The sequence below is a fragment of the Rutilus rutilus genome (genome assembly GCF_951802725.1).
Source record: "Rutilus rutilus genome assembly, chromosome: 7".
NCBI lineage: Eukaryota > Metazoa > Chordata > Actinopteri > Cypriniformes > Leuciscidae > Rutilus > Rutilus rutilus.
The window spans coordinates 4,877,320-4,893,013 of NC_140221.1; the positions used below are offsets into that span (position 1 = coordinate 4,877,320).

General features: G+C 36.1%; 1 protein-coding gene across 1 annotated transcript in view; it reads left to right on the forward strand.

The window, feature by feature from the left end:
• The window catches only part of arhgap31 (Rho GTPase activating protein 31), a 30,085-nt gene that overhangs the window by 1,572 nt on the left and 12,819 nt on the right, over nucleotides 1-15,694 (forward strand). Inside the window, exons 2-6 of the mRNA XM_084413477.1 lie at nucleotides 10,948-11,050; nucleotides 11,179-11,323; nucleotides 12,793-12,875; nucleotides 15,079-15,186; nucleotides 15,463-15,605. Coding sequence (XP_084269603.1) covers nucleotides 10,948-11,050; nucleotides 11,179-11,323; nucleotides 12,793-12,875; nucleotides 15,079-15,186; nucleotides 15,463-15,605 — 582 coding nt within the window. The remainder of the gene's footprint in view (nucleotides 1-10,947; nucleotides 11,051-11,178; nucleotides 11,324-12,792; nucleotides 12,876-15,078; nucleotides 15,187-15,462; nucleotides 15,606-15,694) is intronic.

Consider the following 15,694-nt stretch of genomic DNA (forward strand, 5'->3'; position numbering starts at 1 on the left):
CGAGATATTTATTGGAAACTTTAGTTTAAAACTGTGCAAATTATTTGATTCCTTTTCTATGTTGAAGTAAGATTATATTCTATTGTAATATTGTTTACATTTTTTTAACTACACTGTAAAAAAATTCTAACCTTCCCAACTCAAATTTTTTTTGTAATAATGTGTATTACTCATAATTCACCATGTCTTCATTTCAGGTAACATAGTTGAAAAGTCCAATCATTTCCTTTCAGGTTTACATCTACATTACACTTTGACTTGGTATTTTTACAACAAGGGTCAGTTCACCTGGAAATTAAAAATGTCTGAATTTTTCATTTTATGTAAATCCGTATAACTTACTTTTTTTCCTGTGGAAAACAAAAGGAGAAAATTGGACTAATGTACTCTGTCCAAAGCAATTCCAATGAATAGAGTACTGTAAAAAATGTCTAACCTCCCCAACTCAAAATCTTCTAGTGACTGGTCACATCTAAATTTTTCAATTGGCCCAAGTGAGATTCTGTACATTTAATTTTATAATTTACAGAATTTCACTTGGGCCAATTGAAAAATGTAGATGTGACCAGTCACTAGAAGATTTTGATTTGGGGAGGTTAGAATTTTTGTACAGTGTACAGTAAGAAAACACAATTGTTAACAATTATTACTAATACTTGCATCAATCTTTATTGACATATCAACAGCAATTAAGCAATCCATTGATTTTCTTTCATTACTTAAGCATCTTAGTGATGTTTAGACATTATATGAGCACAACATGTATTTATACTTTGTGGATAGATGTAAGTGCTAACTAAGTAACATCCACCTACCCCGTTCTCATCAAATAGTGAGTTGAGCAGGAAAGTCAGAATCCATTTTGGATGAATTCTTATGTTGACCATCCTGATAGGATTATTCCTTCATGAATTTGCAAGACAGTTTTGCTGGTTAAGCTGGTAAAGAAGCCTCGTGTTGGACACCAACACGTCAGTATCCCATATGTGAACCAACCTCCAAAACACAACATGTGTTAGTGTTCTCAACAATATGTGCTTTACTTTTCACTGTCAGCATCTCCTTCAGGTGGAATTGACTAAATACACCAAATGAAAGCTAAAGCAGTTTAGTTCTAAAGTTAAAACTAAAGCAATCATTTATCAATGATTGTAAAACACTCGAGAAGTAACTCTCTGTCTGCCAGCAAGTCAAAACGAGAGCTTCCTCTCACAGAACAATCATTCATTCATCCGGCCTGTTGGAGGTCTTCACTGCATCCCAAGGAGAATTTCTGAATAGTAAATGATTTGGTTTCCCAACATTCCCAATTTTTACTTTCCTCTCTTTAAAATTCTTTAAAAAAAAAGATTTTGCCTTTACTGAGGGATGTATGGAAGCTTGTTTCCACCACAGAATAAAAAAAAAAAAAAAGGGAATTGCAACTTTTTAATCTCACAATTTTGACCTTTTTTTTTTTCTTTTTTTTTTTGCAATAGTAAGTTTATATCTCACAATTTGGACTTTATAGCTAACTCTCAATTGTGAGCTTATATTTCACAATTCTCAGAAAAGGCCAGTATTGTGTCAGAAATAACATCAGAATTGGGAGATATAAAGTCGCAATTGTGAGTTATAAAGTCTGAATACGTTTATGGGCCCTATTTTAACGATCTGAAACGCAAGTATCAAGCGCGAAACACAAGTAACTTTGTGGGCGGGTCTGGGGCGCTGTTGCTATTATACCGGCGGGATAAATTACTCTTGCGCCCAACGCAAATCTAAAATGGGTTGGTCTAAAGTAGCTTCATTACTCATAGGTGTGGTTTGGGCGTAACGTTAAATAAACCAATCAGAGCGACATCTCACATTCCCTTTAAGAGCAGGCGTGCTTGTTCCATGGTGGTTTGCTATTATAACGGCGGATTTTGCCAGGCGCGCACCAGGAGCGGTTCACAGCCGAGGAGACCGACGTTCTCGTCAGGGCCATAAAACACAGAGAAGTGACATTGTATGGGGATGGAGAAACCCACCCAAATTAGCTTCGGTTAAACAGGCGTATAAAAATGTGGGTGAATGTGTAAGCTAGATTTATGCCTATTTTTTCCACATCTTCATGGACACAACAATGATTTCCCTCGTGTGTTAATATTTTTCCTTGTAATAATGTATGGTTTTCTAAAAATTATAACTGCTGCGTAGATGAGATAAGCAAAGTGCATGCACGCTGTGCACACGCTACATTGATTATGGCCAAGCATGCGCCCTTAAAATAGCATATGAATAACATGCACATGCGCCACTGAGTTTAGACTAGGTTTTTCCTGGTCAGTGGCGGAATTGTTTTCTAAACCTGCAAAATAGCACCAGGGAACGTTTGCGCCGGAACACGCCGCCTCTTTGAGCTGAACCGCCCCCGGGAGCGCTAGTTCATTTCCTAATTTACCGACGTGCGTCTGTGGAGGGAAAAGTCTGCTGTGCGTGGGTGCAAAATAGGAATGATACATGCGTCGGTGTACAAAGTCAATTGTGCTGGGTGCAAGATAGGACCCTTTATCTCACAATTCTGACATATAACTCGCAATTGTGAGCTCTCACAATTCTGAGAAAAATAGAATTGTGGAAGTTGGAATTGCGAAAAAGTTAGAATTGTGTGATATAAACTCAGAATTGCAAGAAAAAAAATCTGAATTGTGTTATAAAAAGTTTATAACTCAGTCTCACAATTGACTTTGACTCAAATGACTTTTTTTTTTTTCACAATGCTGAGTTCATATCAGAATCTGGAGAAAAAATCTGAATTGCAAGTTCTAAAGTCAGAATTGCGAGTTCTAAAGTCAGGATTGCGAGAAAGTCAAAATTGTGTGATATAAACTCGCAATTGCAAAAAAAAGAAAAAAAAGCTGCAATGACCTTTTTAACAGAGTTTATAACTCACAATTCTGACTTTTTTCTCGCAATGCTGAGTTTATATTTCTGAATCTGGAGAAAATTTCAGAATTGCGAGTTCTAAAGTCAGAATTGCGAGAAAAAATCTAAATTGCGAGTTGCAAAGTCAGAATTGTGAGAAAGTCAAAATTGTGTGATATAAACTCGCAAAAAAATGTTTCTCGCAATTCTGACTTTTTCTCCAGATTCTGAAATATAAACTCAGCATTGCGAGAAATAAAGTCAGATTTGCATGATAAAAAGTCACAATTACTTTTATTTTGTTATTCCGCGGCAGAAACAAGCTTCCATAGGGAATGTGCTGTACGGTGTGTGCTGATTTTCAGTTACTCTGTCTCTCTGTAGTTATAGCCTATTGATAATGGAAATCTCTTTATTTGTTTTAGATAAAGTGCTGTGCTACACATTTTGGTGAAAGATCTGTGCTTCAGTTTGTAGATAAGGGTAGATTAAGCATGGGAAGTGTAGACTTCCTCAGACTCTGGATGGTTCATTGGTTCAGGGCTGCAATTGCTAATGTTGTTTCCTACCGTGAGAGGGCTATTTCATTATTTAAAGCAGAGCACTTGAATAATACTTTCAATTCTCTTCTAAATGGACCATGGCCCATTGCAGTGCCTGGCAATTTATTCTGTGAAGAAAATATTTCGAAATTCTAAAAAGTTGTTAAGCCTATTACTCTATAGACCTTAAGTAGCTCCGCCCCTTTTCTGTCTTCCGGTTTGTATTTCCACAGCATGAAGGTAAGATCTTACGGATTTATGAATGAGCCGCTTATTTAAAAATCTTCCCGATCTACTGACATTTGTTATGACATCCGTCGGTTGTCCATTTACAATAAGTAAATCCCCTTCACCAGCTAATTACTATTCGACCGCGATGCCATAGAAATATACAGAGCTACTGAAAGAATGGAAGTTCAGAGTCAAAATTTTAATGCACGCTTGTTTCTCTTGCACATAAGATCTACATCTACCAAACAACAGATGCACTCTACTTTCTGAAACGCAGTCTGACATAAATAGAGTATCCTCACCATGTTATACAAGTACAATACAAGTATTTGGGCATCATTTTAGATGATAAACTGAACTTTGACACCAATACAGACTAGCCTATATATGGAAAAAAGCTAATCAGAGACCTTTTTTCTTTAGAAAGTTGAATGGGTTTAATGTTGATAGATCACTTCTGAAAGCTTTTTATTCATCCTTTGTTGAGTCAATTTTAACCTTTGCTATGATCTGTTGGTTTGGCAATTTGAGTGTAATTAACAAAAACAGATTAGGAAAAACTGTAATAACGGAAAATAATTGGCACTGATCTCAACAGCATTGAGCATATGTACGAGACCAGAGCTACACAGAGGGCAATGGCCATTTTGGCTATAACATCACTCACCCATTACACTCGGAATTTTGCCTCCTACCATCAGGAAGGAGGTATACCAACCGAAAACGTGCCAGGTCCAACAGATATTTGAGAACATTTGTACCATTAGCTGTTGGGTTTCTCAACAAACTATGGGTACATGTGTATTTATGTTTTTATCTATTTATTATCTCATGGTTTTATGTGTTTTGTGCGAATGTGTATGTGTTGGCTACTTGTTGTGAACCAAATTGCCCCTTGGGGACATTAAAGATATTTCAATTCAATTCAATATAGGCCTAAGAAAAAAAAAAAACTTTGCTGACAATCTCCAATATCAAATTGATTTGAATAAAATAAACTTGAAATATATGGGGGAAAAAATGGGTTTTTAAATAAAATGCTAAAACTATATAAGCTGTGACCTAGTGTTTAGTTCACAGGCTCTGATATATTAGTGCTCATGTGGGCAAGATGAGCTCAAGTTTGATTTGTATACCATATCCTCCCATAATTTCCTTGGTTTTCTCAAGTGTTTCTGTCCAACAACAAAAAAGGCCAATGAATGATTGAATTTTTTATAAATAATAATAAAATTAGGTTAAATTGAATTCGATTGTGGCTCAGAATCAGGCTTAAATACAAACTGAATTGAAACAAACTCAGTAAAACAGTTAACAGTCAAATCAGATCCAAAGTTTCAAGGTCCAGAAAGGACACAAACGTTGCGTGAAAGTAATCCATTGTGGTTTCTGAATCGATGCAATCACTTTGTATGATGAACAGACCCAAATTTGATTTATTCACCGTCAAATCAAATCACACAACGACATCAGTAACATCAAACCTCATTGGTTCTTGTGTGTCGTGACATCATGACACAAGTACCACAGAGGTTTGATGATATTGTTGGTCAACATATTGAATCTAGGCCCTGTCTTTTTGGCTAAAGGGAAGAAAAATGTGATTTTGTAGTGGTAAGGGGAATCGGCTCCAGCAAAGTGGTTTGGAAAATGGATGGACTGTAGTGGTGTAGAAACTATTTTCGCCCAGAAATTGCTAGTAAATTTCACGATTAATTGCAAAGAAATGGCATAACATCGAATTAAATGTGAAATTTTGAAGTAGAAAGACTGAAATTGTATTTTCTTTTTTAACATGGTAATGTATGGAACATAATTTCTCCATTTGTGTTAAATGCACAGTAAAATAAAGATGATAAAATGACTTTTACTGTGATGAACTTCAGGATTAACCATGTATAGGTTGCTGTAAAATAACAGGAAAATGCTAGCCCATCATGATACTGTCTGTTTAGTGTCCTCTAAACAAACCTAAACAGAGCTTAAAGATATCATGGCTGAAGGTATGTTAGGAAGTGATGAAGTTGGGTGGGAACTTTCCAAAGGCCCTTTAGAATAAGAGGAAGTGTCATAAGTAATACCAGCTGCAAGGCCTGGGTGTGTCAGGTTTCCTCTGAAACAAACAAACCATTTTTAACTTCCTGCCCTGGCCCACCTTCTCCACAATAAGCAGCCCGACAGGATAAAGGAAGGACGGTGTAATACTGTAGTCTACATGAAACACTACAGTCTCAAAGAGAGAGAGAGAGAACAGAAATGCACATACTGTACAGATTATTTAAAAGGATAATACACAAAGAATGCTGACTTTAAGTATTTGACAATATTTTGCAATGATGTATAATAGCTCATGAATATTACTTAAAGGAGTCATAACCTTGTATTACATTGGATACCTACTGCTGTATTATAGTCTTTCAGGCCCTTCTAAAAAAGAAAAGTGGAAAAAAAATAAACACAGACCTACTTTTACCCTTATTTCTGAAGGCATTATTGTCTCGCGAGATCAATGCGATGTTTTGGCTGTCGTGGACGCTCTATATGGCTCTGCACGCCAGTTGAAAGGGTTGTTGGGACAGCGTCATTAAAAATGAATTTCATCCACTGGTCCCTGATAGTTTCGTCCGATTTTGGGAGATAAAACACATTTACATGTTTTTTATGGCAATCAACCACAGAGCAAGTCCGGTGTGCACTCGGTTTCTCCATCTTTCTCGACTGAACTGAATATGAGGGGGAGAGGGGAAGGGGGGCTTCCTGCTGCGGTGTCCATATATGGTATATCCTACTACCTCATGACGTCAAGAGGGAGCTGAAATCAAAATCTCGTATTTGAGTGCGCGTGCACGCGCGCTGGTTTATTTACCCTGAGGTAAACAAACGCTTCACTTTTAAATATCGGCTTCCCGGCCAGTGTATAATCGTTAGTCGATCATAACATACATTGATTCTCGTGGAAAAGTGAAAATTGCAGGTTATGACTCCTTTAATGTATCAATCCAAATTGTAATAAACATTTGGTTTACAAATTTCCGGTATATGTAGGCCTCTCTTCTGTTCCTGCACATAAAACCTGAAGATTACTTCAAAAGTATTAGCTTTAGGGTATATATTTCTCAATACTTTCTCACACAAAGCCTTGTCAAAGTGCAAAATGCTACATATATACCCCAAATAATCTCAAACGTGTCTCTTCTAGAGTTTCTCAACAATGTCTCAAACTGTGTTTAACGTCCACAATCAAAAGTCAGAGAGTTCATTTGGAACTCCAACGTTATTCATCAAATTTTTCCAAAACCAAAAAGAATCTGAGCTGTCTTATACACAATAAAGCTACACTGTGTAATTTTTTAAGTTGATTCTTAGCAAAAAACACTTTGTTTTTTCAAAATGATATGTGCTCATTAATGTGTAATTACTTCTACCAACTAATCAAGTATTCTCGTAAGCGTAGAATCTGCCATTTGGAATACATACGAGCGAGTCGTTCGAATGGCGGCAGCCATGTTGTGCCTCCATCTTGAAAATACATTAGCCAAAGAGGGACATACCTGGAAATTCAAGCTTCGCCTTTCTCGTTTTTACACTCAGTGGCACCGTGACGAATGCGAGGGGGAGATTACTCACGACTGCCGGCAGATTTGAAATAATACGGCCACCGTAGGAGTTAAAACGCCCTCGGAATGGGAGGGGCTAGAAAGTAATATTCAGTTGGTAGTCATGAACAATTTCACCGCTAGATGGGAGAAAATCCTACACAGTGGAGCTTTAAATATAAAGCTCTATATTTTTGTATGTCACACTTGTAATTGTTAGTTCTTCTTCTTTTTCTGCCATTGAAGTCAATGGCAGCCAGTAGAACTGTATGGTAAAAAGCTGTGTGAAATTTTGCACATGGACAGGGAACAGTCTGATCTGTTATCATAGAAAAACTGGAGTCTTTAAAGGCATAGTTCACCCCCCAAAAAATTAAAATGCTGTTATCATTCACTCACCCTCAAGTTGTTCCAAACGTGTATGAGTTTCTTTCTTCTGTTGAACACAAAGCAGATATTTTGAAGAATGTCGGTAATCAGAGAGTTGACTAGTAGGAAAAAATACTATGGAAGTCAATGGATGCCGTCAAATATTACATTATTTTTAAAGTCAATTTTCATTTTTTGGTGTCCTATCCCTTTAATTCAAACCACTAACTGCTCAATATTTCAAATATATTTATGCTGCTAATAACTTTTGAACTGTTCACTTTTTGATGCATCGCATAAACTACTTTAGCGTAATGCCTCTGCACTTTAGCATATTGCTTCTGAAATAATAACATGGGGTGTGTTTCCAATTTACAATGTAACTTGCTTTGTTTGTATGGTTAGAGGGATTAACTATCTATAATTGTTTCCTGAAATTGTGGTTGCACTTCCAGTGTTTAATCCACGTTGGTTCAACAATATAACGTTAACAATCATATACGCTTTACTCCTTTATGCGGTTGGTTCAGTCCGCAGCGTTCTCCAATGTATTTCCTCTGAGATGCTGCTGTAACAAACAAGGCTTCACTAATTTCGTTCCCCATCATTTTACTTAATTTGATGTTTGGTTCATCGCAGGTTCCCTCCCTAGTTTAAAGGCATGGTTCACCCAAAAATGAAAATAGTTTGGAACAACTTCAGGGTGAGAAAATGATGACTGGATTTAAATTTTGGGGTGAACTATCCCTTTAAGGCCCGTTCACACCAAAGATGATAACTATAACAATAAAGATATTGTTCTAAAAATCGTTCTGAATATAAAAGAATAGCAGAGTCCACATCACTTCACAACTATAACGATAACCACACCATATTGCTGGAATCACTTTCAGGGCGTTTTTTTTTCTTCTGATGATGAACAATAAAAACATTGACACAACCCTCTACGCACAGACTGATATACTATTTTATTTATATATATAGTCATAAACAATATATATAAATAACAAATATATATAAATAACTTTAGTAGCATAATTCTAAAACTTGATCATCATGCATAAATGCATATTTGTCATTTTAATTGAACTTGGAGCTTAAGATATTGTTGGTCATTCAGTTTTTCTGTAAAAATAGATAATTGATAATAGCAATTATCATTAAAAAGATGATAATCCTACAACTAATTATACTACTAATAATGACAATATACAACACATGAGCTGCTGGGTTCATGAATGGTAATCACGTTGTCAGCGTTTGCTCGAACTGATTTGCTGAAATTAAAACAGAGATGAGGGCCAGCCAATGAGATTTAGCCGTTTGCGCATTAGTTCCGCCCACTACCGGAGATGACCGGCATATCTTCTGTTTAAAATAAAATTTAAAGCGACAGACGAAAAAAAAAAAAAAAAATGCAGCTTAGAATAAACGGAACGTTATCGTCAGCTGATGTGATGTGGATGCTAATACAGTTATCATTTTAGCTATCTTTATAGTTATTGTTCTTGGTGTAAACGGGCATTTACTGCTTTTATTTGTAAATGCATATAACTCTTAAATTGAATGAGATATTTTTGCCAAATTTGACTAAGGACACATAGAGAAATAGCAGCGCTAGGCCACTTAGTGGCGCTGTAACAGCAAAACATCAAAACGACTTTAGCTATAGAACAGTTGGTCCGATTGTCTTTGTTGGAGTTGCTGTCATAGTTCATGATGACAGTTCTCATCTTGAGATATATGGTCTGCATTTTAATGGCAAGGTGTCTAAAAAGATCTGATTTTTTTCTGCCAAAATGGCATGTTCCTGTAGGAGAATACTGTACATAGGATGAAAAATGGCTGTAAAAATGTTTCCTGTGACTGCCATGAGTGTCATCAAAGTGCTCACAACCAAACCATACACATTTCCCCAGACTCAGAAAAAAAAAGCATTATTATTATTATTATTATTATTATGGGCTGCACTTCATTTTACAGTACGTGCACTTGCGTATACTTACAGTGTACTTGCCTAAGAAAGTACTGGGTAATCTAAGGTAACTGCATGGGTTCAGGTTAGGTTTAGGGGTTCAGGGTTAGTACCTAGTTATCACCCATGTTATTGCAATGTAACATTGCATGGTAAACAGGACTGTAAAATAAAGTGCTTATTATTATCATGATTATCTACAAATCCTTAATGCAGCTTTTCCTGCATATTAGTGCGACAGTAATAATAAATGCATTACATATTGCATTTTCACAATCGGTTTGTTGCAGTTTTACAGGTGTAGATATTTTCATTGTTTTACTCAATCATTAAACAATCATTTAAAAGAATAGGCCTAGTTTATCATTTACTCAGCCTCATGCCTTTCTAAACTCATATGACTTTCTTTCTTCTGTGGAACACAAACGGAGATATTCTGAAGAACTTTCATGCTGTTCTTTTTCATACAATGAAAGCTTACAGTGACTGGGGGGATGTCAAGCTCCAAAAAGGTTAAAAACAACATCATAAAAACATAATAAAAGCCCATTCAACTTTTCTGCTATATTCCAAGCCTTCTGATGCCAAAATAGCATTTGTCTGAGGAGGAGGCCGAAATTTAAGTAGGTATTCACTGATAAACAAGTGCTTAAATCTCATCCATGCTCCATACAGTATATAGTGTTGAAACTTGCGTGTCAGGTTGCAAGACATCATTGGTTCTCGTGTCTCTTGATGGATCATGACATGCAATAACTTATGTTACACCGACCAATTTCTCACACCTGAGGCTTATAAAATCACACCTAGGAAGTAGGAACCTGTACCTGCACTTCTTCGTCTGCAGATTACCAGCAAATTTTCTTGTGCATTTTTTTTTTTTTCAGCACACAAAGCAATGCAATAACTTATGTTACACCGACCAATTTTGCACCCGGAGAAAGGAGTTTCTCACACCTGAGGCTTATAAAATCACACCTGTCAGTGCCTGAAGTAGGAACCTGTATGCAGTACCTGCACTTCTTCGTCTACAGATTACCAGAAAAAAAAAGTTTAGCTCACAAAGCTATCATGTGGCCTCAGAAGACTTGGAATATAGCGCAAAATACATAATTATGATACTTGTATGGTGTTCTTTTTTTTTTTTCCTTTTTTTTTCGGTGTGCTTTTATTAAATGGATAAAATCAGTGCAAACATTCTTCAAAATATCTTAATTTGTGTTTCTTGAAAGACAGAAAGTCATAAAGGTTTGGAATGATATGAAGGTGATTAAATGATGACAAAAATGTTTTTCTTTCAATAAATCTGAATGACCATTGATGAATTTGTCCTGTTTTTGTCTAGTTCCTCACGTCCTGAAGACTTGTGCAGAGTTCATAGAGAAACATGGGATTGTGGATGGAATCTACAGACTCTCAGGAATCACATCTAACATTCAAAGACTCAGGTTGACCAGTTTTATGGACTCACAACCTCATGCATACGATTGTGTTGGAAACCCTTGCAACAATCAATTCTTTGTAGTAAATGCGTGTTTCTCTCTCTCTCTCTCTCTGTGTGTGTGTGTGCATACAGACAGGAGTTTTGCTCTGAGCTCTGTCCTGACCTCACCAAAGAAGTGTATCTTCAGGATATCCACTGCGTTGGCTCTTTATGTAAGCTGTACTTCAGAGAGCTTCCCATCCCTCTCCTCACTTATGAACTCTACAAGAAATTTACAGTAAGTTTGTGAGCAAGAAAACCAGAAGACTTGAGCAGAATAGAAGAATGATATACAGTAGTTGCATCTGAAACAGGGGCTTAGTGTCTTAAATAAACGGTACAAAAAAAATCATTGTTTGTGTACAAGAAGTGACATTTATTTCAAGGACAGCGGATACAGAACTATACAAAGATAGAGTACAAAGAGGACGGGGGAAAGAAAGCAGCCAAATGTAGACAGGAAAGGAGGAGACAAATAAATTGAAAACACTGCAAAGAGGTTAAAACTTCAAAAAGTAAAAATAATTTACCCTATAAAGACTACTGAATCATATTTGATGCCAATTTCTAAGACCATGAATTTATCAACAAGATAAAAACTTCATCAGTTTCTTCTTCTACTTTAACACTCTCTGATTGATAGTTCATACTTTTATGAACTAAATTTAGTATCATCTTTTTGCTGTGAAATCTTTGAATTTAAGAATAACTTCGTAATATTTCAAGATGAACACCGGACTGGACTGAAGCAACTTGGGTTTACTTGATTATCCATTGATCATTCATTCTTTTCAGCAAAATCATGTTAATCAGGCTTTTGAGGAAGGTTTATTTGTTCATCTCTCAATCATCATTGATGTATTGCATCGCTTTACCCCCACAATAAAAACGATGGAGCTTTGATCGTAAAACTAAGCCTTTAAATATCATCTTAAGCCGTATTATAGGTGGTTACAGAGACAACTAATAGTTATTTACATTTTATGCAAGTAGCTGCTATACTGTTATAACGATCTCATTGATTTACATTACAAGCTGTCTGAATTTCATCTCACGGTTTGTCCATATAAATATCAGCAACTGCGACAAACTGCATATTTTTGCTCAGTTTGAGCCTCTGAATAAAATTGGTGTATTTTAGCTTCTTGAATATGAGTTTCATATTCTCACTATATCATACTATATGAGCCATAAAAGCCAGGTGTATCAAATATCGTCACCTTCCTAAAATAATTGCCTAAGTCATTTTTCAATTATTGGTTCAGTTTTTTGTGTTTTCTGAGAAAAAATTACTTGGGCAATTATTTTAGGAAGGTGATAATAATCAAATAAAGTCAACTTTTTTTTATTTTGTTTTAAATATTTTGTCTAAAGGTTTAATAAACTGTTCCATTTAAATATATATATATTTTTCAGACTATTATTTAATATGTCAGGCTTTACAGGGTTAAAAACAATAAAAGTTGATTGTGTAAGTGTTTCCTGTAGTTGTTTAACTAATGGGATATAAGCATTTGATTAGTTTTATCTGGACCACTGCAACTAACTACCATATTTGAAATGATTTTTAGCTATAGTGATGTCTAGATGATCCATAATGAACATATTGACAGATGTGCGTCCATTGACAAAAATGTAAAACATTGAAAAACAATGTTCTCCTGCATCCAGGAATTAATGTTCCTCCGTCTGTATTTTTGTGCAAAGGCTGCGATGTCAGTTAAAGAGGAGCAGGAGCAGCTCCGAAACATCAGGAGTGCCATAAACGAACTTCCCGTTTCACACTTCAGGTACAGCTGAGGCTTATTTTAATATGTGGCTTTATTCTGTAAACTTTATCTGTCTTTATTTACTCCCACGTCATTCTGCACCTGTATGACGTCTCTTCTGTTTGGAACACAAAAGGTGAACGTTTGAAGAATATCCTCAAGTCTTTTTTTATATAATGGAAGTTAATAATAACTTGGACTGTCAAACGACAAAAAAGCATCATAAAAGTAGCATAAATTATTTTATTTCTTATTGACTAAAATCTCTACATCAGCCCTAGTTCTCGTATTGCGACAGAAGTAATTCATGAAACATCTATTCTTTTGGCTTAAAGCTCACAAAATCTTAAGTATGATTTGACGAACGTTTCCCGTACAATGACTGTTATTGCTGCTTATCTTCCATGATGTGTTATTGGACAAATAAACCAGCTAATCACAAATGTTTCTCGAAACCATAGTAATTTTTCCACACATCAGATGTTCAAACTTGTTAATAACATCTCGCGGGTGGTGGAGTAATAACATCTGCTAAGATTGAATTAATGTCAGAATGTTATTGCTAATTTCATTCCATTGCAATGCAAAAAAAGAGCATAATCTGTTTAAAATGATAGTTCACCCAAAAAAAAAAAAAAAAAAAATTTCTTATGCTGAACACAAAAGAAGATATTTGAAAATATCTTCTTTTGTGTTCAGCAGAAGAAGAAAAATATATATATATATTTTGTTTTGTTTTTTGTTTTTTTTAATCATTTTTGAAAATGATTAAAAAACATTTTAATCAAACAGTTTATGGGCCCCATTGACTTCCTTTTTTTTTTTTTACTACTACTGTGGAAGTCAATGAGGCCCAGCAACTGTTTGGTTATACCAACATTCTTCAAAATATCTTGTGTTCAGCAAGAGAAACTCATACAGGTTTGAAACAACCTGAGGGTGAGTAAATGATGACAGAATTTTCATTTTTGGGTGAACTATCCCTTTAAGTTTAAGGGATACTTCACCGATTAGCATTAAGCTTTGTATCTGTAGAAACCCGGTAGTATTTTAGAATGACCGTGCTTCCCTCCCTCGTGTCCCCCTGAGACGAGAGATTTCTGTATTGTGGGTCTGGAATAAAACCTCAGATGATGCAAAAATGGTCATTTAGTGTCATCAGAGGCTTTTTAGTCCAGAGGCGAGAGACTCCAGCCAGTAGGAGGAGCTCGTCCCGCATGTCTTCAACCCGCCCATAGGGGGATCTCACGATAAAACGCCGTCTTTTCAGTTTCGAGTCGACTAGTAGCCTAGTTGTATCATTTCTCCCGATACTGCCCTCTGTAACCGGTGGGCGTGGCTTGGGAGTGGCCTCTTAGGGCAGCGAAGCAAGTGCATTCTGGGAGTTGTTGTCTTTCATCCACATGAGCTAAAAAAACATTTTCTGGCTTTTCTCAGTCTAGAAGGCACCAACTTATAAAATAATTTCACATTTCTACTACATAAATGACCCAATTTAAATACACATTCATCTTTCTAGCAGTGAAATATCCCTTTTACTTGTCATGAGAAACTGTGCTTCTAACCGCAGGTCGAGGGCTGTGGTTCTAAACACACAACTTTGCGATGATGTCTACGAATGTTTGTTATAGTGACTAATGATTTAAGTGTCAGTCTGTTCACCAGACTAAGTTATTCAATTCAATTCACGTTTATTTGTATAGCGCTTTTCACAATCACAAAAACGTTATGACTTACAAAGACTTAATACACAAGTCATATTAACTACTTTTATGATACTTTTAAGGTGCTTCCTTTTTGTAAGCTCCCCAACTCAGAATTTTCTAGTGACTGGTCACATCTAAATTTTTCAATTGGCCCAAATTATCAAATCGAAAAATTTAGATGTGACCAGTCACTAGAAAATTCTGAGTTGGGGAGGTTAGAAATATTTTACAGTGCTCTATTCATTGGAATTGCTTTGAACAGAGTCCATTAGTCCAATTTTCTCCTTTTGTTTTCCACAGGAAAAAAGTAAGTTATATGGATTTACATAAAATGAAAAATTCAGAAATGTTTCATTTCCAGGTGACCTGACCCTTGTTGTAAAAATACCAAGTGTAATGTAGATGTAAACCTGAAAGGAAATGATTGGACTTTTCAACTATGTTACTTGAAATGAAGACATGGTGAATAATGAGTAATAAACATTAAATTAAATATAATTTTTGTTCTGCTTTCCTAGAACTCTGGAATACCTCACCAAACACTTGGCACATTTAGCAACCCTCAGTCACCAAACCAACATGCATGCTCGCAATCTAGCCCTGGTGTGGGCGCCGAATCTGCTCCGGTGAGTCTTGCAGAGGTTTTACTTCCATTTCGTTCTCTAATTATCCATTCTCTACATAATTCTGTATGAGAGTCATGTAATTGGTTATACCACAAATATGTAAGAGGTCCACAGGGAACTCATAGGAGTATATACAATTATATAATTATGGTATTATTATACTTGTCAGTTGATGATTGTTGGTGATGAATGAGATACGTTCTTAAGAGGCATTCATGCTACGTGCTATTATTCCTCACAAAGATGAATGATTTACCCTCTTTTCTTTTGGTCTAGCTCCAAGGAAGTGGAGGTGCCCTCCTGCAATGGCGATATAGCGTTTCAGGAGGTGCGGATCCAGCAGTCAGTTGTAGAGTTCATCCTCAACCACACTCAGCAGATCTTCAACCAGGAACTCCAGCCCTCCAAGTCCAGAGAAGGTACATCTAGCATTGAACTGTTGTAGCATTAGCCTGTCAACTGTCCGTTTGCTGGTAGCGTTTTTTCCCCCCATCACATATTATAGTTT